At 49.4% G+C, this 25,425-nt stretch overlaps 1 protein-coding gene across 1 annotated transcript in view; it reads left to right on the forward strand.

The window, feature by feature from the left end:
• The window catches only part of LOC107123882 (LIM domain-binding protein 2), a 258,177-nt gene that overhangs the window by 47,126 nt on the left and 185,626 nt on the right, over positions 1-25,425 (forward strand). The window contains exon 2 of the mRNA XM_015427225.1: positions 4,309-4,411. Within this exon, the coding sequence (XP_015282711.1) occupies positions 4,309-4,411 (103 nt within the window). The remainder of the gene's footprint in view (positions 1-4,308; positions 4,412-25,425) is intronic.

Consider the following 25,425-nt stretch of genomic DNA (forward strand, 5'->3'; position numbering starts at 1 on the left):
ATTATTGTTGTTGTTGTTGTTGTTATTATTATTATTATTATTATTATTATTATTATTATTATTATTATTATTATTATTATTATTATTATTATGGCTCTTTTTGTAGCAGGAACTCCTTTGCATATTAGGTGACACACCCCTAATGTAGCCAATCCTCCAAGAGCTTACAGTAGCCCGTGTAAGAAGTGCTCTGTAAGCTCTTGGAGGATTGGCTACATTAGGGGTGTGTTGCCTAATATGCAAAGGAGTTCATGCTACAAAAACAGCCCAATGATGATGATCATCACCATCATCTCCAGGCAAGGAACCGATGTCTTGCTATATCTTGAACAAATGACAAAAACACACTCCCATACCCCACCTAAGAGTTCTTGAAACCCTGGAACAAAGTTTTGAGTCCAGTGGCACCTTTAAGACCAACAAAGACCTGTCCTAACCTGGATAGCCCAGGCTAGCCCAATCCCATCAGATCTTGAAAGCTAAGCACGGTCATCCTTGGCTAGTATTTGGAAAGGCGACCTCCAAGGAATACCAGGGTCATGACACGGAGGCAGGCAAGGGCAAACCACCTCTGAAACGTCTCTTGCCTTGAAAACAAGTCTAGCTCACCACCTAGTGGTGCGTAATGCTAAAAGAGGTAGAACTTCTGGCTTAGGATCTCCTGGCTGTTCTACACACAGTGCCATATGATGATAATTATTCGTTTTATTCCTGGTATAAGCTTTCGTGTGATGCACACAAAAGCTTTATACCAGGAATAAAACTTGGTTGGTCTGAAAGGTGCCCCCACTGGACTCAAACTTTGTTCCGCTGCTTCGGACCGACACGGCCACCCCCACCTGAATCTATCTTCTTGAAACCCTGTTGAACTGACTGTCTTACTTCTGGAAGCATCCATTCCTCCCATATCTCTGCCCTTGCTGCAAGATGCACAACACTTGAGAAACTGGAAGCTCCTGGGCCCAGAGCAGCCCCCCAGGGTACTTCCATGAAGACCTCTCCCTTCAGTTACCGAACCCCAGAAGTAAAAGAATTGTGTGGATGAGTAACCTCGGTAGGACTAAATAGCAGGATATTTTGTGGGGTGGACCTCCACCCCTCCAAGCTCTTCTCTTAGTGGCCGTCTGGCAAAACTGCTTGTTGATTAGAGCACTAAAGTTCTTATCAAGGGTTCTAAAATTTGGGCAATATATTGTAGACTGGTAAATATGGAATAGCTGTCTGGTGATATATTTTAACTGACCCAGTGATATTCGTAGGATGGAATTCTGAACACACTTACTAGAGAGTGTGCGCCATTGAAATCAGTGGGACTTGCTTCTCAGAATGCATGCTGAAGATTGCACTTTTAGGTGGGCCAGAGTGGAATATTTCTTCCATTTTCAGCATTATGTATCCAATGGCAATAGCTATAGAGTTAAGGCATGTTAGTTTTCCTGTGTCTTAAAGGCACCACTGGACTCAACCTCAGCTCTCACATCTGTTTAACTCTTTTATTTGCTGCTATTTATTTGCTGCTATTCACAGGTCTTACCAGCTGCTTTAATCCAATCTTAGCTATACTTATCTCTGTTGCATATGCATCTGGACCAGAGTTGTCAAACATGCAGCCCAGGGGACGGATCAGGCCCCCGGAGAGCTTCCATCAGGCCCGCAGTGGAACTGGCTGTCTTTTGCTTCTTCTTCCAGTCCTGCTGTTGCTGCGTCATCGTAGGTTTGCAGCTTACAGACACACACCTGAACAGCATACTCAAGGTTGCAACAGCACAGACATTTTGATGCAATAATTCAGAGCAAGAGGTGTCAGTTATCAGACACTGTTAAATAAGCAAAATATTGCAAGACTGCTAATGTTTTAAGCGTGTTTTTATTTTAAGTAAAAAAAAAACCTTTGTGTTTGTGTCCTTTATAAAGTTTATATCTCCGCTACCTGGCATTACATTTTATGACACACATGGCCCGGCCCAACAAGGTCTCATATGACAGATCCGGCCTTCATAACAAATGAGTTCAACACCCTTGATCTTGACTCTAATTAGCCCTTTTTGGCAACTAATCCCCCCCACATACCTGTATGTAATGGTTGGGGAAGTCTTTTTTCAATGTATTGCGTGCACACGAAAGCTTCTAGCCAGAATTAAACTTTGTTGGTCTTAAAGGTGCCCCCACGGGACTCGAACTTTGATCTGAGTAGTGTTATTGATTGTAAGGACTGGCCTTTTTGAGGTTTTGCTGCAGAACCCAGTGGGGTTAACTTCCTGATGTAAAGCAAAATCCAGAAGCAAATGCAGGGGATGCAGTTGAGGTGAGACTTGCTACAGGAAGCCAGATAGTTGGAGGTTTTTACCCCTGCTACAGCTGATAGGTGATATTTAAAAGGGAGTTAACTTGCTTTAACCCACCCACCTACTTCTAATACACATGAAGGTCCCTGATGTGTGGTTTTCCATCCTGCCAGTTTATCACTGGGAGGAAAGAATTAGCATCTCTCAATGTGCCTGTTCCAGAAATGTGAGCTGTTGCCACATTGCATTATGGGGGATTACAGCACTGCCCATGCCCAAATGCGGTGATGAAATAAGGTAATTAAACCAGGAAATGGGACCAACCAAAGGCATTCCTCTTCCATTGTAGGCTAGATTGCTTGGGAGGGGCCCCCTATGAGAGAGAGAAGAGGGGATAGATTTACCTTGTGGATTTCCCTGCCTCAGTTCCCCTGTGGCCCCGACTGCGTTGTGTAAATATGCTTACGCTGTGCTGTGCTGGGGAAGAGATGGGTGTGAACCTTGCTCCCTCAGAAACACAAGAACTTCCTCCCATGAACATCCTGAAACTCAGTCTAACCTAGGGTGGCAGGTTGCCAGTTAAGCCCTCGCCGAATAGAGTTCTGTAGGTACATGACGGATGTGCAGGGCTGTGGCTTAGTGGCAGAGCCTCTGCTGAGAGTCCCGGCTCCAGCCTCCAGCCTCGCCAGCTGAAAGGGGAATGGTTGGTGGTGTCAAAGAACCCTCCTCAGGGCCCGGGAGAGATTCTTCTAGTCAGAGTAGACAAGGCTGACCTGGATGGACCGGTGGCCTGACATTGTAGAAGGCCGCTTCAAGTTCATTCCTCTGTGTGTGTCTTCAAAGGTAGAACAAAGTCCACATCCGGTGGCACCTTTTAAGACCAACAAAGTTTTATTTGTTGGCCTTAAAGGTGCCCAGTCTGGACTTGAACTTCATTCTGCTGTTTCGGACCAACACGGTTACCCCCCCCCCCCGAATCTGTTTTTAAAGGTGTTTTTTGGCATCTCATGCTTGCGGTCGATGGGTGGAGAGATCCAAAAGGTTTTGAAGGATTTACTTCTTTTCTGCGACTGTGGCCAGGAATTTGATCACTGTGGCTATGGCGGCACCTTGACAAGGGAGCCAATGTCTTGAGATTAGGGTTGCCAACCCCCCCGGTTTGCCAGGGGTCCCCCGTTTTTGGGGGGGTTCTACCCGCCCCAAACACCCACAGCCACCCATCTCTCTCCCTTTAAGGGTGTGCAACCCGTGTTTCATCCCAAGCGGAACTCCGCAAGCTTGCAGGGAAAAGCCAGCTTCGTTCTTAAAAGCTTCTCTTAAAGGGGAAACGCCGGCTGCTGGCTACTTTAAGTGCAGGGAACTGCTGTTTCTGGAGATCCGGCGCACGCCTGGAGGGGGGGGCGGCAGACATCCCCAACGTGACGTCATCACGTTGGGGATGCCCCACCTCTTCCAGGAACGCCCCCAAAGTCCCCCGCTGGGGGTGGAAGATGGACTTGGCAACCCTAGATGCCACCATCCCCTTATCTGGGCCACGTTTAGCCCCCCTTTTCTCCCAAGGATTCTGACTTGTGCAGAATCATCAGGCCTGCGGTTCAGGTTCTGAGAGAGTCGTTGACATTTGCTTTGCCTCTCGTGGTGGGGGAGCGGAATCTCAACATGTACTGCTGCTCCAGTGGCTAGAATGTGGGGAAGGCATGGGAAGCGGAAGGGCCACCACCCCGCCGCCTCTGGGGCTGTGGGTTTAAACAAATCTGGCAAGGTTGGCTGAGCAGCAAGGCAAATCCGAGGTGAAATTCTACAGGCGCCGACATTTTGAAAGATTTACGCGCTTTGTTCAGACCACTGTTCCTTGGCATGGTTCTCTTCTGAAATACTAGAATACACTTTTATTAATCTTCCTTCACTGCACAAGGTCAGTGTGGCTTTAAGAAGGGCCTTTTATGGGAAGCGATCACTTTGACTTTGAAATTAGAACTGATCTCTTTCTTTCCCGCTAAATGTATGCTTTGTTCCCTCCTAGGACAGTGACAACCTCTGGTGGGATGCCTTTGCGACAGAGTTCTTTGAAGACGATGCGACCTTAACACTTTCCTTTTGTTTGGAAGATGGACCAAAGCGATACAGTAAGGGAAAAAGTGTATTATGACTTTTCCAAGTTTGCTTCTGTGTATTTAGCCTGTAAAAAGGCAAGTGTCTGAAAAAAGCCTTACCTCGATGTTCAGTGTGTATCAAGACACACAGAGAGCTTTCCCTAGAGTAGAGCCAGTATGGCGTTGTGGCTGAGAGAATGTGGGTCTTCGGCTGAAGAGATCTAGGTTCAATTGTCAATGTCCACTGATTAAGGAACCTCGCTTTGAGGTCTTGGACAAGTCACTGTCAAAACGGCCCTGTATGGACCTCTGGTGCGGCCTCATTTGGAATATTGTGTACAGTAGGCTTGCCAAGTCCCCCTGGGGGGGCGGGGAAACCCCCGCCCCAGAGGCCCGTTCCCCGCCGGCGGTGGATCGGGCCCTGGGGGGAACTCCACCCCGACGTGCACGTCGCCCGGAAGTGACACGACCACGCCGAGCACGCTGGAGGCGGGGCCACGGTCATCCAAGGGAAAACTCTATGGTTTTCCCAGCCACCAGCCGGGAGTCCCCCGCTGCGGCTGAATTCACACTTGGCAACCCCTAGTGTACAGTTCTGTTCACTGTATCTCAAAAAGGACGCTGCAGAGCTGGGAAAAGTACAGAGGTGGGCAACCAGGATGATTTAGGGGTTGGAGCACTCTTAAGAGGAAAGGCTGAGGAGTCTGGATCTTTTCAATTTAGAAAAGCGAGGACTAAGGGGGGGGGACATGAGAGAGGCTTATAACCTGGTGCACTGAAGTGGAGAGAGTTGATAAAGAGAACTTTTTCTCCTGCTCCCAAAATACTAGAACTCGAGGGCATCCAATGAAACTGATGGGGAGTAGGTTCAGGATGGACAAAAGGGAATACTACTTTACCCAGAGAGTGATTAAACTGTGGGATTCGCTGCCCGAGGATGTCGTGATGGAGATTAGACAGATTCATGGAGGAGAAGTCTCTCAATGGCTCCTAGCCATGGTGACTGAGGGGAACCTCCACATTCAGTGGCACTAATGTTCTAAATCCCAGAGCCAGGAGGCAACATCAGGGGAAGTCCTCGGCCTCTCTGCCCTGTTGTGGGCCCTCCAGAGGAACTGGTTGGCCCCTGTGTGAGACAGGATGCTGGACTAGATGGACCCTCACTGGTCTGGCCCAGCAGGGCTCTTCTGATGTTCTTATCAGGGGAAGTCCTCGGCCTCTCTGCCCTGTTGCTGGCCCTCCAGGGGAACTGGTTGGCTACTGTGTGAGACAGGATGCTGGACTAGATGGACCCTCACTGGTCTGGCCCACTGGCAGGGCTGTTCTTCTGTTTTTATTAAGGGAAGGAAGCAGAAATCGGGGCTCGAAAGCGGGGGGAATTCTGCCCCCCGGGGCATTTGGCAGCCCTATCTCCAATATTTCGGCTATAACATTCTTGCTGCTGTTAAAATATATACAGCAAGATAAAAGTCTTGTCTCTTATAATTTTCTGGAGTTATATTCAACAAAAACAAAGACCAATATTTTTTACTTTTCTCACATGTCCTCCACATATGAAAAAATGAAATGACATTATTATGACATTTCCAACAATCATATGATAATTCAGGATAGATCTTAGCTAATTTATCTGGAGTCATATACCATCTATAAAACATTTTATATATTTTTTTCTTTATAAACAGTTGCTTTAGTAATGTTTATATTAGTTTTCCATACCCTTAACTATTGGTCTAATTCAATATTATGACCCAGGTTTTGTGCCCATTTAACCATACAGTTCTTAACTATTTCATCCTGTGTTTTATGTTCCAACATTAATATATACAATGTCTTAATCAATTTATCATCAGCATATAACAATATTTTTTCCATTTCTGTTGTTTTTGAGTAAAAACCCAATGGTTTATCTTTAGCAAATCTCAACTCTATTTGTACCCTTTCCCACCATCCTATATTTATTTCTTGTTCTTTCAGTTTTTGTATTGTTTTTAATTCATTTTCACTATCTAGTAGATCTTCTTATATCAGCAACATGTTTTTTGAAAAAGGTTAGGATTTGTAAAAGCTTCAAGTGATGAAACCCATTTAGGTGTCTTGGTATAAAATATTAAATGAACAAATGACTACATATGAAATAACAGAAGCACTAAAGAAGCAAAGGAAAGGGAAAACGCCAGGTCCAGATGGCCTGCCAGCAGAATTTTATCTTGACTTTGAAGAACAGCTAACATTGCCCGTAAAATATGTTATGCAGAGTATAAGAATAGATGGTAAAATACATGGAATGAGGCATTAATAACTCTCATAAGAAAACTCATACGAGAAAGAAATTAAAAACTATAGGCCAATTTCTCTACTAAATGTAGTTTATAAAACCTATGCTTCTATTTTGGTAGCAAGATTGAAAAAAATATTGACACAGATAATTCATCAGGATCAAGCAGTTGGGGGTTTTTTTAATCAAAAAGACAACTTAGAAATAATGTAAGAACTGTACTAAACGTGATTGAATACGAGAGCCAGTTTGGTGTAGTGGTTAAGTGTGCGTAGTCTAATCTGGGAGAACCGGGTTTGATTCCCCACTCCTCCACTTGCACCTGCTGATGTGACCTTGGGTCAGTCACAAGCTCTGGCACAGCTGTACCTGAAAGAGCAGTTTGTGTCAGAGTTCTCTCAGCCCCACCCACCTCACAGGGTGTCTGTTGTGGGGAGGGGAAGGGAAAGGAGTTTGTAAGCCGCTCTGAGACTCTAAGTGAAGGGCGGGGTATAAACCCAATCTCTGCTTCTTCTTCTTCTTCTTTGAAGCACATCCAGAGAAACAAATGGCCTTAATTTTTCTAGATGCTGAAAAAGCATTTGACAATGTCAGTTGGAGTTTTATGTTGGAACAGCTATCAACTTCAGAATGTGGCAGATAATTTTTTCAATGATACAAGCAATATATACTAAACAACGGGCAAGAATTCTTATTAATGGAGACTTATCACAGTATATTGAAATACAAAAAGGAACCAGACAACGTTGTCCACTCTCGCCATTACTATTTATAATTGCACTTGAAATATTGAAAAATATTATTAGAGAGGACAGAAGCATTAGAGGAGTTAAAATAAGAGGAGAAGAATATAAATTACAAGCATTTGCAGATGATTTGGGATTCATTTTAGAGAATCCATCGAGTTCAATTACAAAGCTATTAACCGTATTGTTAAATTATGGCAGAGTGGTGGGATTGAAGATCAATTTAAACAAGACAAAAATGTTAACAAAAAATATGACTAAGGACTAGGTGAAACAACTGCAAGAGGAATCAGGATTTGAATCACAAAACAAAGTGAAATATTTGGGAATAAAAATAACAAAGAGATGCAGCTCCTTGATGAAAGACAATTATACAGAACATGATAGAAATTAAAAAAGACTTAGAGAAGTGGAAAAACCTATAAATATCCTTAATGGGCAAAATAGGTACAATCCTAGGCTGATTTTTAAATTTCAAACAATACCATTACTCCAAAATCAACAATACTTCAAAGAATTGGAGAAAGTCTCATCACAGTTTTATATGGCATAATAAAAACCAAGAATAAAGATGAAAAATTTGCAAGATGCCAAAGAAAGAGCTGGATTTGCTTTTTCAAAATGGTGTTTGTACTATAGAGCGACATCACTAGTTTGGATAAAAGAATGGATATTATTAGAAAATAACAGACTTTTAACTTTAGAGGGACATGACCTATTATTGGGTTGGCATGCTTATATGTGGTATGGAAAATCAGATTCACATAAGTATTTTAAACAACATATGATTAGAAAATCCTTATTGAAGGTATAGGAAAATGATAAAAAATTGTTTAGGTTTTGAATCAAGACTGGCAGACGGGAGGACCACGTGGACTGAGGGTGGCTCGTTTATAAAATCTAGAGTTTACTTGGCACAGCGGGCTCTAGGGTTACGAATATAGGTAGGCTTCCACAGAGGGTGCTTCAGGGCTAGCTCTGATACGGACTGTAGGCTGGCAAAGCGAGATATGTGGGTCCACGTATTCATATGATCCAACCTAGAGGTTTTATCCAAGAAGCCAGTGACGCTTACGCATAATATGTGGCTTTCTTATGCTTCTGAACAGGCTCCTGCTAGCCAATCGGGGAAGGATGCAGGTGCACTTGGTAGGCATCTACATTAAAACTTCACTCCTTTTGCACTGCAATGCAACTGCACGATGTGCTCCAACTGATTAAAACTTTAAACAGCCCTAAATTTGCAATCCCACTGATCAGAATTGGTCCTGGAGTTTGAGGTGATTCATCGATTGACTGAATTAATTGATAATGGCAGTGACCCTGCGTTTTTATGTATGTCTTTATTTCCTTCATACAACGCAAATGTATAACATCTACCTCCACGTTGTTTCAAAGATCGATACACAACTTTTACATCTAAAGGACGTAAAGGGCTTCACAGTTGAAATATAAGCACCGTAAAATGTATTGAAAATGTTACAATTAAACAGTTTGGTTTTGACAATCGGTGAAAGAAACACTAGCGTTGTAATTAATGTCAAAAGAAGGCCATGCAGAACAGATGTGTCTTTACTAGAATGGTCCTGGCCAGTGAAGGAGCTGCGCAGGTTAGTCTGGAGAAAAGAAGGCTGAGGGGAATCACAGAACAGAAGATGAAGATCTTTTTTTTTGTGGTAAATATTTTTATTGGGTTTTTTAAACAAAGAAATACCCACCACCTACAACACCACACCATTGCTACTTATACATAATTGCTTCAAGACAGCAACATACACATTTTCTTACTTATCCAGGATTACCAGCATCCAATATTTATACTAAATATAATTATCTTTCTTGCTCCTTTCGGGGTAGACCTCTAATCTTCTTTCTTCTTCTTCTTCAAAAAAAAAAGAAGATGAAGATCTAATGGACTTAAGGCACAGGCGGGTTGGTCTCTGTTGTGCATCTGATACGGACTGCAGGTGTAGGAGCAACTTTCCAATGGACAGCGTGGGTTGGTAATGGAACCTATCACCTAATTGGAGGGGGGGGGAGAGAGAGTTCTGTCAGGAGTGCTGTAGCTTTGGATTTCCTGCATTGTAAGGGGATGGACTAGGACTCCAGGCTTCTATGAAAACGAGTTCCACAAACCTAAGGCCACCACTAAGTAAGACCTGCTTCTAGTCATAGGCAACCGTACCCCAGACAGTGGTGGCACCTCAAGCGCAATTTCTTCTGTTGAATTCAACTCATCTGGAAGTATATATGAGATGAGGTATTCTCTAAGGTACCTCTACCAACCCAACAATCCAAACGAGCCAGGTCTCGTCAAAGCTCAGAAGCGAAGCAGGATTAGCACTTGGATGGGGGACCACCAATGAAGACTGGGGCTGCTGGGGGACCACCAATGAAGACCTTTGCGTATCTCTTGCTTTGTAAACTCTGTGTGGTGGAACTTTGTGGGGTTGCTTTGAGACAGTTGTGACTACCTTTAAGGTACCCCAAACCCAGGTCTTCTGGGAATTTTCAAGATAGAGCTCATGAAGGATCAGTGTTGGATGCTCTGGTGGCTGGCGTTAGACACAATTTGTGCTCCTGCTTTCTGGACCAGCTGAAGCTTCCCAGTTGTCCACAAGTCCAGAGTTACACAGAACACATTATTGCATTAGAGTTGAGAGGTTGGTACAGTATATGTGATAAAAGCCAGATTCTTATTCTCCAGGAAAAGTAGCAGCTGGTGTATCCACAAAGGTAAACAGCACACACTCCTGTCCACGGCTGCTGCTCAATCATCCAAACACAACTAGGGTTGCCAGATCTTACCTGGATCCTGCCGGGCACATCATGCAGGGAACACTCTAGCATTTGGGTAAAAACTCTATAGTCACCATGTTGGGCACATTGGGCGCAACAGGGCTCTTTTGGGGCGGGGCTCCCTCTTTTGGGGCGGGCCAGTGGCGGATTAGAGGGTTGGAAATTGGGGGGGAACCCTGCCTCCATCAGGAGGTTGGTAACCCTAAACACAACCCTGGGTCCAGGGGCACTTCCAAATGAAAACCAGCTGTCCAAGGACTCCATAACAAGATCCCATTTTCTTTAAATCCCCATCAACCAAACGACCGACCACTGGCACTCGGGGGATCTCTTTCAGTCAGGGCTCAGGGTTATGGACTTGCTCAGCATGGCAACTCTTGAGACTTCAGAAGACAGTAGAGCCGTTTGAAAAATAGTAGCAGAAACAGAAATATTTTCACTCGCTGACAGATTCCTTCATACGTAGTCTTGTTTCCCAGCCTCACGCTGCCCCCCCCCAATCTAACTGGACGCTAATTGCTTTTTCACTGATCTATCTGTGCCATTCAGACTGATTACATGTAGCAAATTTGATATCTGACAAGTTGGCTCAACCTAATTGGGACAGATCAGCCGTTACCAGTGTTGCTGGAGGCTGCAATTTGAGGGCCTGTACAGAGTTATCACTTGCTTTGAAAAGCACGAAATAGTAATTCTGTCAACAATAATCCCTTAAACAGTGTTCAAAGTCTTATCGTTTTCTTCTCTGGAGAGAGGCAGTGCTTGTCAAATAACTGATAAAATGAAATAAATGTGTGTGGGTGATACAGCGATGAACAGTCACCACAAGAAATATGAGGATCGTCCTGGACTCAGACTGTTATACACAGAAGACCAAGATGTTATTTGGGGGTGAGGGAAGAGAAAAGTCTGCAATTTTCTTCTGCGTGGTCTGAAGCCAGGTCTTGTATGGCTTTTTAAGTGAGTGCGTACTTTTGTTCAGCGGTATGAATGATAATATGTAATAGTTCAGTCACACAAAGTTTTTTTTATAGATCAAAAGTAGGATGGGTGAAACTCAATAAAGGGAAAAATTGATTTTTTAAAAAAAAAATCAACAGTTAATGTCTCTTTTTAGAATAACCTGCTTTGAAATGAAATCCATATTTAATACGAATAAACACTTGTCAATGCCAGTGTGTCAGAAGCTCAGGTCTCCGTTCCCACGGGGAGAGGGTAGAGCGCGTCTTTACATCTGGGAAAGGCGAGGCTGGGCGACACACTTCCTCAGACTAGTGGGTTGCTTACCCCGTTACTTCACTGAGTGAACCCCTTCAAGGATAAGGTTCGGGGCAAGTGTTAAGTCGAGGTTGGGCGGAGTCCCTTTGGCCTCTGGGCCACCAGTCTTTCTCTCTTTACCTACTTGGCCGCCTCAGGAGCCTCAGCCTCTTCCCTTTTCACAGCTTGTTCCCCACTCGCACCATTATCCTTGACATAGCACCCCCGGTCATGTTCCACGCCCTCCTCTTTATTCCCTTCTAAGCCCCACTCTGCCCTATAGCAGGCAAGCCAACGGGCCTCCCACGTGGCCCCTCCATCCTTCCACCCCTCTCCTCCCCGGTCTCCTCTGCGGAGAGGCCATAGTTGTGCACGGCCTGTTTTCCCTCCTTGGACTGCTGGGACGCCTCGGGGTGGCGGAGTCGTCTCGGGGTTGGGTCTCCTTTGTTCTGCTTGTAACTGGCCACGGCTGGCTCCTCTGTCACTCGCCGGCTTACGTTGGCCCATCCACCTGCTTCCTTCTCTTCCCGGGGGTCGCTCCAAGGGCCGGGCCCTGGCCTCGCCTCCGGACACTGTATTTGTAATCATTATCAAGCAACTTGAATTCAAGGCTGCTGGCCTAAAGTGAGTTCCTTGTGTTTAAAAAAGAGAGAGAAGTTAAGCATTCTAAATGCAGATTCAGGTGGGTCAGCCATGTTGTTCTGAAGCAGCAGAACAAAGTTTGAATCCAGTGGCACCTTTAAGACCAACAAAGTTTAATTCTGGGTAGAAGCTTTTCTGTGCAGACACATGAAAGCTTATACCCAGAATCAGGGGTCATTTCCTGTGGGAGCGCACAGGAGCGGAGCTCCGGCAGTAAGGAGCCCATGCAACAAGCCCCGCCCCCTGCTCCCAGCCGCCCTCAGTCGAGCCACAAGGAGCAAGAAGCAGCCAGGTAAGTTGCAGAGCCCCCCGCCTGCCTTCAGGTACAAGCTCTCCCTCCTCTGTGAGGGCAGATCTGCGCGTTCCCCTCCCCCCCATAGCTAGCAATCCAAAACAGTCTAGTGGCACCTTTAAGACCAAGTTTTATTCAGGTACAAGCTCTCCCTCCTCTGTGAGGGCAGATCTGCACATCCCCCCCCCAATAGCTAGTAATCCAAAACAGTCCAGTGGAGCCTGAGCGGTGGGTGTTGCCTTCTGACACACTTCCGGTGATGCCATGGGGTGTGGCATATGGAAATAAGTTATGCTAATGAGCTCCCGCACCTCTTTTTCTAATAAATGACCCCTGCCCAGAATTAAACTTTGTTGGTCTTAAAGGTGCCTCCTGACGCATATTTTCTTCCATTCTAAATACAGTGTCACATATTGTATTTATTTGGGTTGGCTTCCTATTGGACCTGTCACAGGCCCTAAGATGCAAAGAGGTGTTATCTGTATTACAATTATATTTCTAAAAGCATGACCATTTTGCTCATCACCATTTTTCTCCATAGCGACTAACCCTTCCTTTTATAAAGTTGTGGACAATTATATCCTAACGCTACACATGCTGCTTCACATGTAAATTCCTCTTTGTTCAAAGGGGTTTATTGCCAAATATTGCATTGCAGTACAATCTGACACAGAGTTACTCCGGTCTAAGCCAACTGAAATCAATGGCCTTTAGAATATTAGAATCATAGAGTTGAAAGGGACCTCCAGGGTCAATCTAGTCCAACCCTCTGCACAATGCAGGACATTCACAACTACCTCCCCCCACACCCCCAGTGACCCCTGCTCCATGCCCAGAAGGGGGCAAAAAACTCTCCAGGATCCCTGGCCAAACCGGCCTGGAGAAAATTGCTTCCTGACCCCAAAGTGGAGTAACTCCGCACAAGATTTCACTGTTAAGCTGAAGCCCTAAGAACACTTTCTTGGGCATGAGCTCACTTAATAAAATGGGACTGTCTTCTGAGTAGACCTGCCTAGAATAGCTCTCTTTACCACAAGTACCTAGCTTATTCCCACCATCCGGCCAATAAGTGGAAAGGCATTGGTGTGATGATTTCTTCAGTCGTCAGTGTGCAGTCTTATGCACACTTTCCCTGGAGAAAGCCCCACTGAATACTGTGGGACATCCTTAGAAGCAGACAGGCATAGGATGGCACTGTACAAAGAGTGTGAAACAGAAAACTGGCTCTAGCTTCTAAGCAGACACCATTTTGTAGCAAGTGTCTGGCACGACCATCAGTTTTTGGATTCTGGTCCTAGGTCATATGAAGGCTTTATTGACAGGATCGGCCACTGGCCTTCAGTGCTACTTAATCGTTTAAAACAATACCTTTAATACTGGGGGACCTCGCCAGAAGGGAGTTTCGGAACCTCTTCGACAAAATTCTTTTTAAAACATTTAAAAGTTTACGAGTTTTCAGTGTACAGACCGAAAACTTCATTTCCGTCTTGAGAGTTCCGGCACCTCTTTTTTAAAAAGCCCTGGTTGTTAGCCAAGGTCTCGTACCTAAGGAGGGTCAGTGCTGATGAGAAACAGGATTAAGCCAGCGCGGGATCTGCCTTCTCTGCTCTCCAGTGGATGCACAAGGGCTTTAGGCACGGGAGCCCCCCCCCCTGGGGGGGAGGAGGAGCCTTGGGGCGGGGATAGGCCCATTTCTTTTAATATTCGGATTTGATTTCTCCAATATCTAAAAAGTAAACTTATTGCCACCTCTTGCCTAGTTGAGAGAAACGACACTGGGACAATTGTTTTTAGTTGCCTGTGTGCAATCCTGCACACCTTTCTCTTGGAATTCAATGGGGCTTTACTTCCAAGCAGGCATACATAGGATTGCACTCCATTATCTTTTTTGTGGACCATTTTCATTTACAAAATGCAAGAGTGATTTAGGAAGTTCTTCGGCGTGGCTGTTCACTGCAAAAGGGCTGACTATGGGGCCTGGGTTGGAGGTTGCCCCTGGATTACATGGATGCGTGGGAATTATTTGTGAACAAGTGTGTGAACTGCGATACCCCGGGGGGGGGGGGAGATACCTCCCCACACTGCTGCTGATTCCCCCTGGAGGAGCACGCCAGAAGCTGCTTCAACCCAGCCATGGAGGGCCCAGCAGTGGTGGTGGAGGACACCGGCTGCTGCTGCGACCGAGCTGCGGAGGACACCGGCTGCTTCTCTGGGCCCGGGGGGGGGGGGGGGGCAGCCCAACCACCTGCCTTGGAGCCCCAAACAGCTCCTGGTGTCTGCCGCTGCTGTGGCAGGGCCCAGAGCACTTCCTATCATCCTTAGTGGCAGCAGGACCCTGAACAGTTCCCAGTGTCCAACACTACAACAATAGGGCACGGAGCAACTCCAGGGTCCGCCACTGTTTTGGCAGGGCCTGGACCAGATCCCGATATCTGTTGCTGCGGCGGCAGCAGCAGGGCCCAGTGTGGCTCTTGGTATCCACTGCCGTCAGGCTCCAAGGCTCTACTACGGAATGCTTTTAATTTTTAATTTTTTTAAAGAATTCTACTTACGGGTGAATTTAAACATTTTGGATTTTTCTGCAAACCTGGGGAGTGCCCCAAACCTGCTGAAAAATTTGTCGAGCCTCCATGTGGCCCTGATCTGCAGATTTAGCGATCTGCAGATGGCAATCACATGTGCCTAATAGTATATAGATGAGAGAGCCCTGCTCGTGCTTGGGGATGTGGCCATGGCTCAGTGGCAGAGCATCTGCTTGGCATGCAGATGGTCCCAGGTTCAATCCCTCGCATCTCCAGTTAAAATGATCAGGCAGTAGGTGATGTGAAAGACCTTTCTCTGCCTGAGACCCTGGAGAGCCACTGCCAATCTGCGTGGACAATACTGAACTTGATGGACTGATGGTTGTAAGGCAACTTCCTGTGTTTGTGTGTACTTACAAGGAGGCTTGCTGCTGCTGCTGAAATAGTCGAGCCTTCATCTTCATGTGATAGGTTCTTCCACTTCCATGCGATTGGATCTCCTATGGGGCAACAGTGGGATATTCCTGCAAAGAAGAGCTGAACCTCCCTCCCGCGACCCAGATCTGTAGGTGATGATGGGCAGTCTTTTATGCAACTCTGCAGTCCTAACACCCCTTTGATTTCTGTGTAACCTTACCTGGTATCTTTCAGATGCAGAATTTCACTCTTTACAACAAAGAATCTGGATTTTACTTCGTTCCAGCTCTTAATCCATGAGTCTAGAAACATTAAAAAAAAATTGAACCTTTCTTGTGGTACTCTGTCCGTCTAGCTTATATTCCGTTTGACAGCGTGCGTTTAAGAATGTCTTTGACAGGAGGGCTGAGAGCTTTAGGCAATTAAACTGTGTAATTTGCTCAGCCTTGCAAATAAGAAGTTACTAACCCACAAAACACAACAAACCATTGCTTTTGTAGTGTATGAATGAAACAAAGAATTGATTCTGATGGGCTATAAATCTAAATACATGGTTGTTGTTGTTTTTTTAAAAACTTCTGTCTTTCCTGAATTACAGTTTAAATTCATTCATTGTGCTGCTATAATGATCCAAAGCAATAATGAGTATGCCTGTAACAAAAAGGAAAGAGATTGGGGGTGGGGGGGAAAGGGAACTTGCCACTTATCCTAATAATAAAGCCAATAATTTTCTCGATTGCAGAAGAAAAACGTGTTGCCTGTCTGTTACGAGCCCGCAATCGCTGTGCTAGAGTAAATACTAGACTCTGCTCCATGTTGACCAGGTTCTTTGTTTCTTTGAGACAAAATATTTCCAAAAGAGATAAGAGAAACCCCTCTTGATTGACAGTCCTCTGCAAAGTCTCGTCAGCCGCCACGCTGACAGCGGGGTGGTGGTGTGTGTTTTGCTGATGTGTCAAGGGCTGACAACTGATTGACAGCCCGAGACTGAGGCAAGGGGAAAAGATGAAGCATGCTCAGTGTGAAATAATGTGTAGTGCTTATGCAGCACTGCAGAGGACGGGAAGCAGGGAGGGTTAACTCTTGCCGAGCCATGTGGCAGGGAAAAGAAAACATCCCCACGCACACTGGGAAGGAAGATTCACTTAGACTGTTTTAAAAATATGTCTGCAGTTTTTTAAATTATATGTTGATTTTATAGTCCATTGTGGAAATTAAAGGTGATAATCTCAGTAGGAAAAACCCCCTAGATTCTCTGGCAGTCATCTGTGTTATGGTCCTGGAATTCTTTGACACCACATAAGAGCCACAACGACAAATAATGAAACAATATAACCAAAGCATCGTGTATAGGCTATTAAGTCGACTACTGAATGTTTTAGAAAATTTACCAAATAAGCTGTACAGATCCCTTAAGCTTAAATAAACTGTTAAACCCCCACTGTGTGTAATTATTTATATTCAATACTCATGTTCAACATTAATATCCATACAAGGAAAATTAAATTGTATACCAAACAGCACAAACCTATACTCTCAAGCAATAAAGACACCATCTGTCTCATAAATAATACAAATAAATTTAGGAAAAATGCAAACAAATAGCAATTGAAGATCAGGAAGAACAAGAAGATACAGGCAGCCAGTTAACGATCCTGTATCAAAGAATATCTTTATCAAGTCTACAGGAAGTTAGTGTGTATATTTTTCAACTGTTTTGCATACAATTTGATTTTTCATGTATGGATATTAATGTTGAACATGAGTATTGAATATAAATAATTACACACAGTGTACAGCTTATTTGGTAAATTTCTAAAACATTCAGTAGTTTCCATTTCTGGGCACAACTACAAATAAGGCTTCATTTCAGAGGGGGATTTTCGTTCTTTGTCCATTAATGTATGCATTCTGATTCTTGACCTAGCCATTAATTTGGACAATAATTTGAACCGGATGCCTTCCTAAGGAGAGCAAAACAACACGGTTAGCAGGACAGGGTGTGGAGAGAGGGGTCTTCTGTGGCCCGCTTTGCCACAGGAATCCAAACCACTGACCAGATCCCTGTGCAGCCGAAGAAGGGAAGCAGTAGTGGAGTTGTGGGGCCAGCAACAACAGTTGTCGCATAGATCCTGTTATGTATCGTGCATACATGTCTGAGCTTCGTCTAATCTGCCATCTAAGGCTGGTATTGTAAATACACGTTCTGATTGGCTACTTTGCGCAGTAGACCAATCAGAATGTCAGAAAGGTTCTGGAGGGAACCAAATTCATTGGTCCTTATGTACACGTTACGATTGGTTCTTAATTCAATAGTTATACAAGCCCGGATAGTTTAGAAGAGAGCCTGTTGCTCTCATGTTTTCGTGTTCGTTCCTGTGATGTTCAATAAAGCTGACTCACTTGTTTAAAAGCTGCCTGAAGTCTCATACTGAACAGATCCCCAAACGGAAGACAGCGTAACATAGCGGCTAGAGTTTCAAACTAGGCCTGGGTTGGCATGACCTGAGCCACTATCGGCCGGTGGCCAACATTCCATTTTGGGACAAGGCGTTGGAGTGGGTGGTCGCCCTGCAGCTTCGGGTGGTCCTTGGAGGAGTTAGATTACCTAGACCTGTTTTGATCCAGATGGCAGACCCGGGTTTTGCACGAAAATGGCCTTGATCACACTGATGGGATGATTTTTGCAAGGAAAGTGACACAGGAAGAGCCTCCCTATTGATTCCCCTGGACACCTCTGTGGCGCTGAATGCCACTGACCATGGTGTCCTTCTGGAGGGGCTGGCTGAGTTGGGAGTTGGGGGTACCAGGCTTCAGTGGTTCCACTCTCACTTGACTGGCCAGTGCCAGAAGGGGATGGATGCTGGGGGACTGCTCCTTGGCCCCATGGCATCTGTGTTACATGGTCCCATCTTGTCTCCCAAACTGTTTAATTAATTTATACCCCTCCCTCCCTCCCTACCGAAGCAGGCTCATCTACATGAGACCTCTGGAAGACTATCAGGGGATTTGGAGATGCAGATGATACCCAGGGCCGGCCCCAGCTTATTTTGCACCCTAGGCAAGAATCCCTTCTGGCGCCCCCCCCCCCCCGTGCGCCCACCATTTTTCAAAAATAAATGCATTTTAGGAAGAATGAAAAACACAAATAATCAAGAAACTCCCAGAGTACGGGGCCGGGTGCAGTTTGGTGCCCCTAAGGGCCAGCCCGTTCTAGGCGATCGCCTAGTTCGCCTAGTGAGTGAGCCGGCCCTGATGATACCCAGCTCTGCTTCTCCTTAAGTCAGTTGGGTCTGTGGAAGTTCTGAACAGGTGCCCGGAGATGGAAAAAGGAATGGATGAGAGCCAGTAGACTGAAGCTCAGTCCAGGCAAGACTCAGGTGCTGCTGGCCAGTGACAAAGTTGTTTAAGGACTGAGAAATCAGCCTGTCCTGGAGGGGGTTATACTTACCCTGAAGCAGCAGGGGCATAACTTGGGGCATTGCTGGATCCTGGCTTACAGTCGGAGGCCAAGGTCTCCTCTGTGGCGCACAGCGACTTCTATCTGTTTCTGCCGATATGCCAGCTGTGACCATTTCTCAGAAAGTGTGATCTGACCACAGTGATCCATGTTCCAGTCATATTCATGTTAGATTACTGCAATGTACTTTAATGGGGCTACCTTTAAAAATGGCGTGGAAAGTTCAGCTTTTCCAAAATGCAGCAGCCAGGTTATAGTCAGGGGTGGAATATACGGACTCTATCACCCCAGTGCTGATAGAGCTGTTTTGGCTGCCCATTTGTTTTTGGGCACAACTCAAAGTGCTCGTTTTTACCTTGAAAGCTGAAAAGTATGCAGACGGAGAGTGATTTCAGCTAAGCATACCTTTATTTAGTTCCGGACAAAGACGAAGGGACCAGCTCGCAGGCTGGTTATATATGTTCAGAAAACCCGCCACCAAGTACACCTAAACACACCCCCTACTCCCGATAGGCTATTTACAGTAACCGGGCGACCATTGGTCTCCCGGCTGAGAAGCTGGCCCTTTGATTGGGCCGGCTAGGATCCTACGGACCCATTGTCTTTGGACATGAAGCTATTGAAGAGTTGTGCCTGGCCAGCCCGGGCAAGTCCGGGCATGTCAGGCTGAATACATTACACCCCTCCCCCCTTGGTTCAGAAGGCACCCACAGACGAAGTCCTTCAAGTAGGCGGGTGGCTTCTTGGGGCGCGTCGAGCGTCGGGGCTCCGGGGTAGCGATGGGTTCGGTCTCGGGGGCCCTGGGAGCCGAGGGGCCTGGGACCGACGAGGGCGCCGAGGAGGCAGGACAGTCTGGCACCACGGTGGGAGGCGCCTCGGTTTCCTCACGGAGAGGCGGCTGTGGATCCGGTGCCGGGAGTGGGGCCGATGTGGCAGGCTCTGGGTCCTCGTCCGGATCCTCAGGGTCCAGCTGTAGCGTGCGACGGCGCAGCTGATCTATGTGCCGGTGGAGGATCTGGCCGTCCTCGCTGGAGACCTCGTATGAACGGGGGCCCTTGACCCGTATGACTCGGGCTGGGATCCATTGAGGCCCCCGGCCGTAGTTTCGGGCGTACACCGGGTCCTCTGGAAAGAACCCTCTGGCCGGCTCGTACGTCTCGGTGCCCGGGGCCTCCGGGGTTGCCCGATCTGGGTGTAACCGATCCAGTCGGGAGGCTAGGCGACGGCCCAGCAGTAGTTCGGCTGGGGTGCGGCCGGTCGTGGAGTGTGGCGTGGTGTGCTGTCCGAAGAGGAAAGCGGCTAGTTTATAGTCCCAATCGGTGGAGTCCAGTCGGCGAAGTGCGTCCTTTGTGGTGCGCACCATGCGCTCCGCCTGGCCATTTGTAGCGGGGTGAAACGGGGCGGATCGGACGTGGCGGATCCCGTAGTACCTGGTGAACGCCTGGAACTCGGCAGAGGTGAACGCGGTCCCATTGTCCGTGACCAGCGTGTCGGGGATCCCTTGGCCGCTGAAGATCCTCCACATGGCCCGGATTGCGGCCTGCGAGGATGTGGAGGGCACTGGGACCACTTCCAGCCACTTGCTGTATGCGTCCACCAGGATGAAGAACAGCTTGCCCTGGAAGGGTCCCGCAAAGTCCAGATGGAGGCGGGACCAGGGACGGTGGGAGGATTCCCAGGCCCTCTCGGGCGCTCGGGGTGGTTCCGGCCGCGAGGCTTGGCATGGCTGGCACCTCTTGACTACCCCTTCAATGTCGGCGTCCAGTCCCGGCCACCACACGTAGCTCCTGGCCAGGGCTTTCATCCGCACCACCCCGGGGTGTGTCTCATGCAGGGCGGTGAGTACCCGTTCCCTTAAAGGCGAGGGGATGACCACCCGGCTTCCCCACAGCAAGCACCCCTTGTGGGTTGAGAGTTCGTTTTTCCGGGTGGCGAACGGGGCGATGTCCTGGTCTCCTTTGGCCTCGGGCCACCCCCTCACCACCCAGTCCAAGACCCTCCCCAATGTCTTGTCCTTGGAGGTACAGCGTGCCACCTCCGAAACATGGACCAGCTGGTCCGTGAGGGCTTCCAGGCTCGCGACCAGGAGCGCGGGGGCCGGGTCCGGGTCACACTTGGGGAGGGGCAGGCGGCTCAGAGCGTCAGCGTGGCCCATCGCCTTCCCGGGCCGATGGACGAGGTCGTACGCATACCCCGCCAGGAAGATGGACCAGCGTAGCACCCTGGGCGAGGTGATCTGTGGCGTCTGCCGGTCGGGTGCGAGGAGGCCCAGCAGGGGCTTGTGGTCCGTCAGGATCGTGAACGGACGGCCGTACAAGTAGTGGTGAAATTTTTTCACCCCTGCCACGATTGCCAACGCCTCCTTGTCGATCTGCGCGTAGTTGCGCTCGGCCGACGACAGTGTCCGCGAGTAGTAGGCCACCGGGACCTCGCGACCATCCGGTAGTCTGTGCCCCAGGACCGCCCCGACCCCATAGGGAGAAGCGTCGCACGCCAGCACCACGGGAAGGGCCTCGTCAAAATGGGCGAGGACCGCATTAGAGACCAGGAGGTCCTTTATTGTTTGGAAAGCCGCGGCGTGCGGAGGCCCCCAGACCCATGGTGCTGACTTGTCGAGGAGGCGGTGGAGCGGCTCTGCGACGGCCGCCTTCAGGGGCAAGAAGGAGTGGTAGAAGTTCACTAGGCCCAGGAACGCCTGTAGCTCCGTCTTGGACTTCGGGGCCGGGGCGTGCGTGATGGCCTCTACCTTGTCCTGGGAGGGGTGCAGGCCGGCGGCGTCCACCGCGAAGCCCAGAAACTCCACCCGCGGCACCCCCAGTAGGCACTTCTCCCGTTTCACCTTGAGGCCCGCCGCGTCGAAGCGCTGTAAAACGGCCCTCAGACGGTCTGCGAAGGACGAGGGGTCTGGCGCGGCGATCAGCACGTCGTCTAGAAACGGCTGAACTCCGGGGATGCCTTTAAGAAGGGAATCCATAAAAGATTGAAAGATCCCCGGCGCGACTGAGACCCCGAACTGGAGGCGGTGCACTTTGAAGGCCCCCTTGTGGGTCGCAATGGTCTGGGCCTCGGCCGTGGCGGCGTCCACCGGTAGCTGCTGGTACGCCTGGGCCAAGTCCAGTTTGCCGAACACCCGGGCCCCGGCCAGGGCCGCCAGCACTTGGCTTACTACCGGCACCGGGTATGCGTGGGGCTGTAGGGCTTTGTTTATGGTACATTTATAGTCCGCGCAGATGCGGACGTCCCCGTTCGGCTTGATTGGTGTGACAATGGGGGTTTCCCACCGGGCCGACGCCACAGGTTCTAGCACGCCTTGCTCAACCAGGCGATCAAGCTCGGCCTCCACCTTCGGCCTCATGGAGATCGGGGGCAGCCGGGACCTGATGCGTATGGGGCGTATCGCTGGGTCTAGGTCCAGGGAGATGGCGGGGCCCGTGTACCGCCCCAGGGTCCCATCGAAGACGCGGGGGAATTCTGCACACACCGCCCCGAAATCCTGTGCTCCAACCTGGTTGATGCCCGTAACGGAGAGCCCCAGGGCCTTGAACCAGGCCAGTCCCAACAAGCTGGAGAGGGGGCGGTCCACAACCAGTAGGTCCAGTTGGCCCTTGAAGCCCTGAAACTGGACCCGGAACTTGCCCCAGCCCACCACCGCCACGGGGTTTTTGTTAAAGTCCCGTAACCGGAAACCCCGTGACTTCTGTAGTGGTGGCCCCCCCTGAGGACACAGTGAACGGAGCGTGTCCGCGGATATTATGGAGTAGGTCGACCCGGTGTCGATCTCCATGGTGCAGGGGGCTCCCTCTATGAGGACCGTCACATGCATTTTATTTGGGCCGTCGGGGGGCAGGTTACAGACCTGGTGCTGTGGGAAGTGGGACGACACGGTGTGGAGCTCCAGGGGCAGTTCCGCGGTGGTCTGGTGGGTGGCCGATCTCGGTCGTTGTCCCTGGGACCGGCAGACCTTGGCGATGTGTCCGGCCTTGTTGCAGGAGCGGCAGACCGCATTCCGGAAACGGCACGACCGGCGTTCGTGGCCCTCCCCGCAGCTGGCGCACTGGCTTGGAGACGGGGCCTTGTTGGTCCTGGAGGATGCGTGTTTTGGTCGCTGCTGAGTCCGCTGTCGGAGTTGCAGGACTTCCTCTTGGTCCGAGACGTCGGAGCCGCTGCTCACTTGGGTACGGTGGACCGCCTTGGCGCGGCGGTCTTGTCGCGCTTGTTCGTATGCTGAGGCCTCCCGGATGGCCTTGTCCAGGCTCAGATCGTTCTGGCTCACCAGTTTCCTCTGCAGCTTCGGCTCCCGGAGTCCGACGAGGAACTGGTTCAGGAGGGTATCGTCGAGGCTGGGGAAGGAGCACCGGGTCGCCAGGCTCCGCAGCGCCGCCAGAAAATCGGAGGTGGTTTCGCTGGGGCCCTGAACTCTTGCGAAGAAGTCCAACCGCTCCACGTACTTCGTGGGTTTGGGAGCCAGATGGTCGGTCAGGGCCTGGACTAAGGAGCTGTATGACTCGTCCTTCGTTAGTTTGGGCGAGATTAAGTCCTTGAGGAGCCGATGGGTCTGGATTCCGCAGTGGCTCAGCAGGTAAGCCTTCTTCATCGCGTCATCCACCACCTTGTGGATGGTGAAGCGGCTCTCCAGCGTGTCCAGCCAGGTGTCCCACAGCGAGGGCTGGGAGAGATCGAAAGCGGGCAGGCTTTCAGTTGCGGTCGCGGTCGCCATTGTGTTGCAGCCACGTGGTGGGGTGGCCTCTGGAACGGCGATGGCGTCGGGAGCGTTGTGGAGGCCGCTGCTGCTCTCGGGGTCAGCAGGGAGCGAAGCGGAGCCGGGAGCTGCGCGATGAGCGGTTGCCGGAGAGCTGGGAAGCGAAGCGGCGCGGTTCCCGGAGGTCTCGGCGTCGGGGCTCGGTGCGGTGCTCGCGTTGGCGTCCGGGTCTTTGTTCATGGGGTCGTGGATCCCATCCTCGTCGCCAGTGAAAAGTATGCAGACGGAGAGTGATTTCAGCTAAGCATACCTTTATTTAGTTCAGGACAAAGACGAAGGGACCAGCTCGCAGGCTGGTTATATAGGTTCAGAAAACCCGCCACCAAGTACACCTAAACACACCCCCTACTCCCGATAGGCTATTTACAGTAACCGGGCGACCATTGGTCTCCCGGCTGAGAAGCTGGCCCTTTGATTGGGCCGGCTAGGATCCTACGGACCCATTGTCTTTGGACATGAAGCTATTGAAGAGTTGTGCCTGGCCAGCCCGGGCAAGTCCGGGCATGTCAGGCTGAATACATTACAAAAGCCCTAAATGGCTGGTGGCCAGGGTACTTAAAGGACCGCCTCCTCCTCCATTGTCCAGCCTGCCGGTTCGGGTCTGCCCCACAAGCCCTGCTGTCTGTGCCCCCAACTTCAGAGGAGAGGCAGGTGGCAGCCAGAGACAGGGCCTTTTCAGTAATGGCACCTCACTTTATTAGATTTTTAAAACGTATTGTGGAACGCCCTTCCCTTTGATGCTCATTGCTTTCTGTTTAACCTGGCTTTTAATTAAGGGGTTGATTTTTTTAAACACTATTTTTTTAAACACTATTTTGATCTGGAAACTGTTATTAACAGGTCGATTAACAACAAGGCTGAAGTCCTTCGGGACTTCATACTGGAACAGCAAGCTGACCTGGCGTGCATGACCGAGACCTGGGTTCGGGAGGGCGAGACGGTTGCGCTCGCCCAACTTGCCCCACCGGGGTTCTCGGTCCTCCATCAATCACGGACTAGGGGGCGGGGGGGAGGAGTGGCATTTTTCATTCGGGAGGCTTACTCCTTCAGGGCGCTCCCGCAGGTAGAGATCGCGGGCATTGAATGTGTCGGTTTGCTGCTGGAGGCCGAGGAGAGTTTGGCGATTTGGCTGGTGTACCGACCACCTAACGCCCCGGCCGATAGCCTGCCATCCCTGCTGGAGGCCGTATCAGGCTGGGCGCTGGAGCACCCTAGACTGTTAGTCCTGGGTGACTTCAACGTCCATGCTGAGGACGCGACCTCCAGCCGGGCTATGGACCTAGTGTCGTCCATGGCGACGCTGGGACTCTCCCAGTCCATCTCGGCCCCCACGCATCGGGCCGGTCACATGCTCGATTTAATCTTTGCAGCGGGAGTTCTGGTGGACCGGATCACTGTTTCGGCAGTGCCATGGTCGGACCACCATGTCCTGGGGGCCCGTCTGAATTTTCCACTCCGACCTCGTTTAGGTGGTGAGCAGATTTTTGCTCGCCCGCGGAGCCAAATGGACCCTATGCGGCTTCAGAGGGCTCTGCGGGATCCTAGGCCCCCTGGCGGCTCGTTGGATGAGCTGGTGGAGGATTGGAATGGCCGACTCTCCTCAGCCATCGACGTGATCGCTCCCAGGCGCCCTCTCCGCACCCGTGATAGGCGAGCGCCCTGGTATACCCAGGAATTGCGCTCGCTGAAACGGGAACTGAGAAGGCTAGAGAGACGGTGGCGTAGGGCTTGCGACGAAGTGTCAAGAACATCCTATAGGTCGTTTATGAGATCCTATGGGATGGCAGTCAAGGCCGCAAAGAGGGAGTTCTATGCGGCCTCGATTGCGTCTGCTGGCTCACGCCCGGCCCAATTATTTAGGGTAATTCGGTCTTT

This window comes from Gekko japonicus, unplaced genomic scaffold (genome assembly GCF_001447785.1).
Source record: "Gekko japonicus isolate JY-2015 unplaced genomic scaffold, Gekko_japonicus_V1.1 scaffold1134, whole genome shotgun sequence".
NCBI classification, from domain to species: Eukaryota; Metazoa; Chordata; class Lepidosauria; order Squamata; family Gekkonidae; genus Gekko; species Gekko japonicus.